General features: G+C 37.7%; 1 protein-coding gene across 3 annotated transcripts in view; it reads left to right on the plus strand.

Annotated features, from left to right (window-relative positions):
• The window catches only part of LOC5577380 (4-coumarate--CoA ligase-like 7), a 68,622-nt gene extending 65,260 nt beyond the window's left edge, over window positions 1–3,362 (plus strand). For all 3 annotated transcript variants that reach the window (XM_021848906.1, XM_021848905.1, XM_001656413.2), the window contains exons 4-6: window positions 1,502–1,690; window positions 1,759–2,127; window positions 2,213–3,362. In XM_021848906.1, coding sequence (XP_021704598.1) covers window positions 1,502–1,690; window positions 1,759–2,127; window positions 2,213–2,970 — 1,316 coding nt within the window. In that variant the 3' untranslated portion in view covers window positions 2,971–3,362. The remainder of the gene's footprint in view (window positions 1–1,501; window positions 1,691–1,758; window positions 2,128–2,212) is intronic.
• The last annotated feature ends 8,642 nt before the right edge of the window (window positions 3,363–12,004 follow it).

Raw genomic sequence — 12,004 nt, forward strand, 5'->3', positions numbered from 1 at the left:
CGATCCAAGCATCTGGGATGAAGCAATGTGATCACCGATTGCATTGACTTTCTCGAGCGGAGTGATCAGAAGCGAATTCACCGACCTTGAGAAACAGGTTTGAGGTGAAACAGGTTATGGGGAGGGGGGGGGGGTGTTATTTCAGGACTTTGGCTTCCTTCCAAAATGGTTTAAATCGGTCATCAAGGTTCTGGAACTTCTTCTTCTTCTTGGCATCAACGTCCTCACTGGGACAGAGCCTGCTTCTCAGCTTAGTGTTCTTATGAGCACTTCCACAGTTATTAACTGAGTGCTATCTTTTCCAAAGCTGCCACTTTCGCATTCGTATATCGTGTGGCAAGTACGATTATACTCTATGTCCAGGGAAGTCAAGGAAATTTCCACTATGAAAAGATCCTGAACTGACCGGGAATCGGTTCTGGACCGTATTTTTTTTCAGTTTTGCTCGAGACATGTTTACATCAATCATTTCACAATGTTGATCATATATAGTCATCATCTGATTCAACGAATTTGACGTACATGAGTTTAGAAATAAAGCGCGTTCGCGGTTGAACACAAGTTGCAAGGTTTAAACCAAAGTTGAACACCGGTTTTGTTCATGGGAAGCAGGAGTACCGCAAGGTACTTGATCCGCTGCTCTACAGCATATATGCATCTGACATTCCTCCACTTGGCAACGGCTGTGTGCTCTTTCTGTTCTCAGATGACACCGCAATAGCCGTCAAAGCGAGGGTGCCTACGAGCGTTGCCAACCTTCCAGATTTGTCTGGAATATTCCAGATTTTTTAAGCCCCATTTTACAAAAAATCGGAAGATCCAGATAAAATGCCTACCGAAATAACCAACAAGCTCAACGATGCCTTGACGCCTTTGCTGAATGTGCTTTCACCTGGAAGATCAAGATCAATGCTTCCACAGTAATTTTCCTTCATAGGCAGTCTTACAGACTGAAACCCCCACCAAACTGCTCCTTGATCATGGATGACAAAGGGGTTGAATGGTCGTTAGAAGTACTCCACCTTAGACTGTTGTTCAACGATAAACTACTGTTCCGCTTGCATGTCGATAAAACTATGGTTAAGTGTTCCGCCCTAATCAGAAGCCTGTATCCGATCATTTGCCGTAGATCTCGCCTCACGAGGGTTAATAAACTGGCAGTCTTCAAACAAATAATTGCTCCTGCAATATTTTACGCAACCCCGGTGAGGAAAACAAACTTCAGCTGGCACAGGATCGTGCACTTAAAATGATCCTTGATGGCCTTATGGCACAAGGATCACAGACTTGGATGATGAAGCAAACTGTCTCAGTCATAAAATCAGAAAAAAAATAAGAAAAATTTGCCCAAAAGTGTATTATGTATGTGGTATTACATGGAGCGTTGGCTAGGAACTCACATTATTTGGTTTTAGGCTATCTTAGAAAAACAACCATATCAAAAATGTCTATCGAACCTACTTCACATTGATTCATTAATATGCATTCTCTTGATTTTCAGAGGAAATTAGCAGACAACTGATTGACAGTGATTCGAAAATCCTGTTCGGAACAGCAGCAAATTATCCAGTGCTGAAGCAGGCTACCATACTGGCAAACAAGCAAATCCCAATAGTTTGCGTTCGAACGAGCCAAGATGAGAGTATTCCAGATGGAACCATCGATTACGCTGAACTGTCGAATCCATCAGGTGAGAACTTCTTATTAACGATTCTTCGGTAGTCATATCGTTTATTCTGAATCTTCTCATCCATGTAGGAGTTCACTTCAGCAACCTGAAGCGTCACAGTCGACATCCAGATGATGTTGTGTTCTTGCCATATTCGTCGGGCACCACCGGTCTACCGAAAGGCGTAGAGCTGACTCACACCAATATCATTTCTAACAGCGAAATGCTCAAGGTTCAGGCTGGCTGCGCTACCGTCGTGTTGCCCACGACCGACACTTTCCAGGACGTCCTTCCATGTGTGCTACCATTCTTCCACATCTATGGTCTAACGGTTACAATGATATCAAAGTTGCAGCAAGGATGCAAACTTGTCACACTACCTGCATTCAGGCCGGATACATTCCTCAACTCACTGACCGTACATAAGGGATCGGTTCTGCACTTGGTGCCTCCAATAAGTGAGTAATGCTAACTGTAGAATTTGAACCATATTTCAGTAACTCCATTTTTAAACTACATACCCTAATTTCAATTCCATTACAGTCCTATTCCTGAGTGGCCACGAAATGGTCAAGTCCGAACATCTGGAATCGGTGCGCAACATTTTCTCTGGTGCAGCACCAATGGGAGCATCCGACGCGGAGCGAATGATTGCAAAGGCACCCCAAATCCAATTCGCTCAAGGCTACGGTCTCACCGAATCGTCTCCGGTGGTACTGATCGGTGCTATGGGATCTAAAAACTACGCCTCTGTCGGATCGCCACCACCAAGAACCCAGGCCAAGATCGTTGCATTGAACGATCCGACCAATACGGCTCTTGGACCAAACCAGAACGGTGAACTGCTGGTTCGCGGACCTCAGGTCATGAAGGGCTACCACAATAACAAACAGGCCACGGATGAAATTTTCACCGAAGGTGGATGGCTACGCACTGGAGACATTGCACATTACGATGAGGACCTACAGTTTTACATCACTGACAGATTGAAGGAACTGATCAAAGTCAAGGGATTTCAAGTTGCTCCAGCAGAGCTGGAAGAGCTCCTTCGGGATCACCCTGCCGTAGCCGATGCCGCGGTCGTTGGTCAGCCCCATCCCATTTCCGGCGAAGTTCCTCGTGCTTTCGTCGTGAAAAAGAAAAACGCCAATATCACTGAAGAAGACCTGAAAAAATATGTCGCTGAAAAGGTGGCAGTCTACAAAAAGCTCGATGGCGGAGTCACCTTTTTGGACGCCATTCCCAAGAACGCGTCCGGAAAGATTTTGCGACGACAGCTGAAAGAAGAGTATTGCTCTTGAATAGCATAGCATAAGAATAGAGTAAGATTTTAGAATAAGGACTGAGCAACGATTTTAGTACTTCATTCATGGATGCACAACATCTGTCATTCCTTACGTTGGCGGTGCTGCAGTCGTTTTACTATCACATGTGTATCTACATCTCATTAATTCCATAATCTTCAGACAGTCAATCTGAATAACTTATACTCTGTCACTAGGGAGCGTAAGGTTAAGTAGTATTTGATGTGATTGTTGCGTTGTTTTTTATTATTTTCTGAGAGAATGTCCAGTGGACACATCTCAGATGAACGAATTTTGATATTAATGTAACAGTACGAATACTGGTTTGTGAAGCATTTTCATGGTTATCTAAATACAATTTACAATAAAACAAACTTTTAGAAACTGTATGGTGTATTTCCAGGATATTCATTTTATATCAATGATGACAAAAGAAGAACCAATTCATATTATCCACCTAGATCGATCTAACAGGGTGCTTTTGCCGGCCAATAATAAATACAGCATAACAAAAAAGCATTCTTCATTAAGAACATTATTTCTCAGGATTGGGTTTCGATAATAAATAGGTTATGGCTCTTAAAGGGGCCTTCCTTAGCCGAGTGGTTAGAGTCCGCGGCTACAAAGCAAAGCCATGCTGAAGGTGTCTGGGTTCAATTCCCGGTCGGTCCAGGATTTTTTCGTAATGGAAATTTCCTTGACTTCCCTGGGCATAGAGTATAATCGTACCTGCCACACGATATACGAATGCGAAAATGGCAACTTTGGCATAGAAAGCTCTCAGTTAATAACTGTGGAAGTGCTCATTAAAACACTAAGCTGAGAAGCAGGCTCTGTCCCAATGGGGACGTTAATGCCAAGAAGAAGAAGAATGTCTCTTAAAGAGACTAGTGTTTTCTACAGTATATGTTTGTAGATTTCCTATTTCAAATAATGAATGAATTCCATCAAATAACAAATCATATATGTATACGAGAACTTTCAACAAATGTGTTGCCGTTCTTGTTAGATAACTTCTTCCTAGTAATGACTAAACTCAGAATAGCCGCCAAAATGAAGTGTCTATTTGATAGTAATTATGCAATTAGGTACAAGCATAGATGATACAATTGGTATTTGCTGCTCCGTGATTGACTAGAACAGTCGAAATTGCACAGAGAACCTATGAACGGTGCTTGAGATTTGCTAATCATTCTCAATGTGAACAATTCGAAAGCTCAGATTATAATAAAGTCTCTCATGGGTTCTGCACAAAAATAAGTCCCTATCTTTCACTCTCTCATGAAATTAGTAAACAACAAGGCCAGTAAACGTCAAAATCCCATAAAAAAAATCAAAACAATGCAGAACCACATAATGGCGCCGGCCACGTCCTTACGGTGACTAGAGACCGAGATCACCTCTGCATCTCGACGGTTGTCGCAGGAAGGATTTGTGTCACTGGGAAGGGTTAAAAAGTTACATGATCAGGCATCACCTAGGTAAGTGATGCGACTCAAAAAAATTTTGATTTTAAATATAACTATTTTTATGGGGGTGATTATAAACGTAGACAAATGTATGTCGGCACCTGTGGTGACGAACTATTTAAAAATTATTGTTGATTCCAAAAAATATAATTTTTCAATTGATATATGCTCTTGATGAAAGTTTTTGCCGACACACGGGGTGACGGGCCATTCATTATTTATTTACCTACTTATCACACAAATATTGCACATTGTAAAAATATAAAAGGAACTTTCTCACCAAGTGTCTTTGCATGCCTTCATAGAAAGATAACCAGCTGCAGCTGCCACAGGATGCTTCATTCAACTCAGCGTAGGCGATTCGAATCTTGCTTTTCTTGATTTTTATCCGGAATTTGTTTTTTGATGTTCTTGTTTTTATTTTTTTATGCATAAATTTGAGATGATTTGGTATTGCAATATACAATATGAATGGGTTTGCAGTTAAGGGATGGTACACAAATTATGTCACGCTAAATTTCAACTTTTTTGACCCCCTCCCCCCCCTTTGTCACGTTTTTTGTATGAGTCCTCCGAAATTTTTGTAAGGCTTGTCACGCTTGGCTTGACCCCCCCCCCCTCGGAGCGTGACGTAATTTGTGCATGACCCCTAAGAACGTATTTAAGAAAGGGGCCGTCCATAAATGACGTAGCATTTTTTCACTGATTTTTTACACCCCCCTCCCCCCTCGTAGCATTTCGTCACAAATGCTGGTACTCCCCCCTGGAAAATACGTAGCATATCGAGCACCCACCCCCCCCCCCCTTCTTCTTCTTCTTTCTGGCATTAACGTCCCCACTGGGACAGAGCCTGCTTCTCAGCTTAGTGTTCTTATGAGCACTTCCACAGTTATTAACTGAGAGCTTACTGTGCCAATGACCATTGTTGCATGTGTATATCGTGTGGCAGGTACGAAGATACTCTTATGCCCTGGGAAGTCGAGAAAATTTCCAATCCGAAAAGATCCTCGACCGGTGGGATTCGAACCCACGACCCTCAGCTTGGTCTTGCTGAATAGCTGCGCGTTTACCGCTACGGCTATCTGGGCCCCTGCCCCCCCCCCCCCCCCCCCCTATATTCTTTTATTTGTTTTCCTTAGTGACTGGGTTGAAACAAAAAATTGGAATTCAGAAGTACAATACAAAATTTGACATTAATTACTGACTGAAATGAAAGGATAATCTATTCTAACAGTTTGATATACAGTAGCGCTGAAAAGTGATTTGGAAAAGTTTTAAATAAACATTTTCCTTGGTTTTGGTTTCCAGTTTCTTATAGACTAAATTATATTACACACTTAGATTTTTTTCACGAGCTCGGCTGTGCAAATCTCGGTTTCTCGATTTTAACCGAGACTCAGCCAACAAATTGTTCGGTTGCTTAGCAACGAAGCACGATTTACTGATACTCGGCTTTTATTTGCTGAGATCCCAGGAAATTTGTTTGCTGACTACTCGGCTGTGCGGATCTCGGTTGAAATTAGCCGAGATTCGGCATTATGAATTAAGTGTGTACTATTGCTTTTCTTACCATAAAAAACAAGTTTACTATAAAAAATGTGAAAAAAAAATTGATTGGATTGATGATGCTCGTTACTGTCGAGTAAGGGTCCAATATATTTTATAATATATTGAACAAACAATTCGTTATATTAGAGGATTGTTTTTTTTTGAATTATTCGTTGTTAGGAAATAGATTTCAATGAAGATGATCAAGAAAATATATTAATTTGAAATGATCATCGTTAATATTATCCAATTTCAAATCATTTTAGCAAACAGTGGGCAGATAAAGAATAGATTACACTTGAAATGTTTGGAATGTTTAGAAAATTGTAGCGATTATTATACAAATACAATAATCTCTATTATTGTTTCAGTTGATTTTTATTATTGTTTCCATATTGAAATAATCTTACACAACCTATAATAAAACCGTTGAATAATGAAAATTCTTCAAATTACCGAGTTATTAACAAAATTTAATGATAGGGCAATTTTGTTAACACTCGAATCATTATCCTCATTCTTTTTCAGGCTATTCCATCAAGAGCATTGATATATCAAAACAAATCATGAGTTGATTGGGTGGAGATCTCCTGCAACATTGAAGGCATAATTCACGGAATAAATATCTTGCTTTAAATGTAATATTTGCCAAGAAGAGCATATTTTATTTTCTTGAAGAAATAAAGCCCCAACAGAAAATATGGATAAAACTAAAACGGCTGACTTTATGTCATGTTAACAAATGGCAAAAAATATGCTCTAGCATTGATTTTTATTTAATTCATTAAACTTATTTTGTTTATTTATCAATTTATTAATTTAGACCCGAATATAATATAATATTCACATAATTATTTAAAGCTTCAAAACATCTGTTTGATTTCATTTATCAAGAAAATCTAAAGTTTCATAGATATTTTTTCAATCTTGTCATATGAATGTTTTGAAGCCTAATCAAATTTCATAACCCAAGTTTATAAGTAAATAAAAAGAAGTATCATTAAAAATAATTGTATGCATTGTATTATTTTCAGCGACTTGATTACGGACTTGATTCAAAATGCTACGTCCAGTAGCTAGGACCCCCCTCCCCCCTAAAAAGCTACGTCATTTATGGACGACCCCAAAAGGGGGATTTGAAAAAGTGGTTTTTGGTGTATGCAGGTCATTTTTTTCTCGTAAAGACCCCTACTGTTCCTAGAAAAATGTTCTAGCTGCGCCATCACATCATTTAAAAAATAACAAAAAAAAAAGATAATATTTAAGTTCTTTTGTCAAAGATTTCGTTTTTTTCTTAGTGATTCGATTATCCAGAGGATTCGTTTATCCGGAGTGAAAAAAAAAATGATGCTCCGAATAATCAAGTCTGACCTGTATTATCGTCAGTTAAATATTTATTATCCCATATTCAAAAACTATAGAAAACCTACAATCAAGAACGCTCGTGACAGAAGCAAAATTATGACCGATCGCTAGACACTAAGCTACAGAAATGATGTAGGAATAAAAGGAAATCTCTCACCGAATTTGTCCATGACATGGCTGAAATTAATTGTCAATCTATCCAGCAAGATACTTTTCACAAAAATAAAAACTAAAACCGTATCGTGAGTGTACCAACTGCGTACCATAGCGTACCTTGCGGGGTTTTGAACGTACCTCACGTTTTTATCAAAAACGGTGATCCTGCTGGATAGGATTTTTTCGGAAAACGCATGTACCAACGATGTACCTTCCGGATCTAACCTCGGTTTTAAACGTAACTCAAAATTTTCCATACTTCTCTAATAAACTTTTTTAAATCGCTTTATATGTTCCATAATTGCACAGAATCGAATTCCTTGTAAAGTTTAAGCCCGAAAACATGTATAAAACTTTATACTTTAGTTGAAATTTGACAACTTTAGGGCAAAAAACCTAATCTCATAACGCTATAAATGAGATTTCGAATAAATCCCTTAATTTAACAAGATGTGTTAACATAATTACCTGGATGTATGCAACACTCAACATTAAACATAGAAGCACAAACAAAATATTAGCCGTGATGTGAACGGGTTTAATATGTAACATATAGAAAATATATGATTCTTAGGGATACATAAGTATCAACTATGATATATTAGGAAAGTTTAATGTAATGCAATAAAGTTTACTAAAACCACCTGAAAATCATTCCAAGGTTTGTAAACTACATTCACACTGTACTCACATTGCACGTACCTCGATATACTTCATATTTTATAAATAATTTGTATGCATATAAAGAAACACCAATACATGGTTTCAGCCAAAATTACATAAGAACGTTGCATAATTGTTACTTAAATGTACTTAAGCTACCTGAAAATCATTCGTAGGTCTGAAAAATACATTCTCTCTCTACTCACATTGAACGTACCTCGATATATTTCTTATTTTATAAATAATTTGTATGCATATGAAAAAACACCCATATATAGAGGTTTCAGCCAAAATTATTGAAGTACGTTGCATAATTGTTACTTAAATGTACTTAAGTCACCTGAAAATCATTCATAGGTCTGTAAACTACATTCCCACTGTACTCACATTGAACGTACCTCGATACATTTCGTATTTTGTAAATAATTTCTATGCATATGAAGAAACACCCATATATAGAGGTTTCAGCCAAAATTATTTTAGTACGTTGCATAATTGCACGAAAGTCAAGTAATTTCCAGAAAAGATCCTGGACGGACCGGGAATCGAACCAAGACACCTTCAGCATGACCTCAAATATTTCTCTTTGATTGAATATTCCTCAAAGAGGCGCAAAACCTTTTTATCTTTTCAATACGTTATACGGATTGAACCATAACAAAGCCAGAATCATGACAAATCCAAAATAGGCATTCAGATGGAAAATCTTTTTGAGAGTTGGTTCAAATTTCAAATCTGAAAAAAATGAAGGCAGCAAAATTAACAAACAGAATATGATAGTAATTATACAATAATTTCATAGCAGGAAGAAATTTGCTTCTAAGGATATCACAAACAGATGAAGGATGAGTATAATATAAAGTTTTCAAACCACTAATAAATTTGCTTCTAGCTACAGTATTGTAAATTTTTGCACCCTATACGCTTCCAATCGCGAAACGCAACATACTGTTAGCCATCTATACTTTGGTAGCGCAACTAGTCAGATGATGAGAGATTTGATTTTTCACGCATCCATCACATGCCGCTGTGGGTAAAAATGTTTTATTTTCCTGATATAAAACGGTTCACAGTGAAACAGTTAGGCGGAAAAGGTAGGAATATCCATTCTCTATGTTCTACATACGTTTGTTTTTTTGTATTATTGCACTACTTTCATAAAAATTGAGATCCGGCTGGTAGGAGCACTAGTTTGAGGTTGGAAAACCAGGATATGTGAGGTTAGTTTCATTGGAAATTTCGCCTGAGCGATTTTTGCGCTTGAATAAAACACGCTTCGGGACATTCTCCGCTGCCCCTAAAAATACCATCGGGTAGATAAATGAATTCTCTACCATTGGATCTCATTCAATTTCATACATAAGTGAAGTAAGCGGTGAAAATTAATATTTTGTTCCGAATGTTTTGAAACCATGAATGAGTTTGACATTGCTCTCGTCAACCATCATCATGACGACAGCAGCACACCCCACCGGACGAATTGTCGTATTGGGAGCGAATCGGACGCGACGATTTGTAATCGTTGCCAAAATCATTCAAAAGCCAAGCAACTACTGTGAATTTGACGTTTCACCAGACTTGCTAACACAAAGGCAAATCACCTACATTAATTCGCTCCCAAAACGACAGTTCGTCCGGTGGGGTGTGCTGCTGTCGTCATGATGATGGTTAACGAGAGCAATGTCAAACTATAAAAAAACAAACGTATGTAGAACATAGAGAATGGATATTCCTACCTTTTCCGCCTAACTGTTTCACTGTGAACCGTCTTATATCAGGAAAATAAAACATTTTTCCCCACAGCGGCATGTGATGGATGCGTGAAAAATCAAATCTCTCATCATCTGGCTAGTTGCGCTACCAAAGTGTAGATGGCTAACAGTATGTTGCGTTTTGCGATTGGAAGCGTATTGGTTGGCTCGCAACGATTTTTTTTCAGAGGGATGGCATCATAGTTTTTCACTATGGTATTTGACAGGTCTTGTTGTGCCTTCTTATCGGGAGCATAAATTTATACTCCAGTTGAAATTCTCACGCACACTCATGTATTTGTTGAATGTTTACCTTCCGTATGAGTGAAAATGGTACAAAATGCGCCAAACAAGACAAAAATTGCGCAAAGCTGGTATGTGAGAATGTGCATTGAAAGTCTTCGGTTTACTTATCAGTGGTTTAATCCGCGTTCGCAATGGCATTTAGCCATCTATCCCGCGCATCGATATTGGTTGGAAACTTGTGATGCGAAATATTATTATCGTGATAATTGTTCTTCTGATTATGAGAATCGACATCGAAAGAAGGAAATAACACTTCATTGTGGTTTTTATGATAATATATATGAAACTTACTTTTATTTTAAACCGCGAGCTACGCTATGGAAATAATAACGAACAATATGCGTAGATTTTGTGTGCCTAGGTTCATTTTCCAACATTCACATCAGCTGCATTGCTTATAGCGTAATTGTATTGGTGAGCGCTGCATGCGTTCTATAAGAGGCAACAAAATATGGCCATCATATCGGCCCCCTGATTTTTTCAGTCTGTTCGAAAGTTGGCGGCGCGTTTTGATGTGAATGAAACAAACAATATATCTCAAGCATACGCACACTTTGTGATCAATATCTTCATAAAATTTTCTACAACCACATAAATTGGTACCCTTTATATTTACTCGATATAAAAAACTATTTCATATGTAATGATTTGATATTATTCTTGAGAATGTACAAATAAAATTTCTACTTGCAGTCATGTTTTTAAACCAAGGAAAGTTACTAACATAAGGAAATGGAATGACACCAATGTCCTTTATCACTTGAATTCCAAAAATCTTGCCAATTGTCCAAGCTACATTTATTATTTTTTTAATGATATTCACTTATAATCATAGTTCTTTTGTAAATACTTCCACGAGTAACACCTAATTTAGCCAAAGATTCAGCTTGTTCATTTCCATAAATATTACAATGTACTGGAACCCATACAAATTTAATTAAAAATCCTTGAGAACATAATTCATACAAAATATTTTTAAGTTCCAAAATCATGTCATGAGTTTTTAATTTAATTTAATTCAAAGCAAGAAGATAACTCAAACTACCAGAACATATTGTAAATAAATTCGGAGTGAGAGATCTAATCAAGTTACAACAAAATATAAAGCAGTTAGTTCAGCTTTTAGTTATAACAGTTTAAACATTGATTTTCTTTAACGTGCTTTTGCCCCACCGGTGGGCAATAGTTCGAATCAAGTGTGGGGCAAAAGTTCCCAGACTAAAACACAAAATATCGTTACTTTTATGTTTTGGGGTTGAAGACAATTTAAAAAATCATGACGATTAAGTTATTCACTTATGAATAAACTGATAGATACAAAATTTCCAATTTAATGAAAGAAGAAACGGGAACAACCGTACCAACCGTTTCAATTCAGGGTTATAGGAAAATCGTCGGAAGTGGCGATGCTAGAAAAGTTATTGCGCACTCCATTGTTGTTCTCCTGGGATGGGACAAAGACAATTCTTTCTAATGCTCTGGCACAGAGCCTGGGTTTAAGCGCCATTACTCGCTCTCTGAAACGAGATAAAAACCCGCTATACAGGGACCGCATGCAGTTTTCCATAAATTTAAACAAATTTGGGCAAAATAATAAACATGATTTTAAAAATAGTATACAGTAATGTCCTGATTTTGTCAGCCCCATGTTGCATTTAGGGTTGACAAAATCGGGAAAATGCTAAAATCGGAAAAAAAAATTCGACTACTTTTAATTTTTATTCTCGTTTATAGACTTTGCTTAATGTTTTTGTCAATATTTACAGCGTTTTT

Source organism: Aedes aegypti, chromosome 3, assembly GCF_002204515.2.
Source record: "Aedes aegypti strain LVP_AGWG chromosome 3, AaegL5.0 Primary Assembly, whole genome shotgun sequence".
Taxonomy (NCBI): domain Eukaryota; kingdom Metazoa; phylum Arthropoda; class Insecta; order Diptera; family Culicidae; genus Aedes; species Aedes aegypti.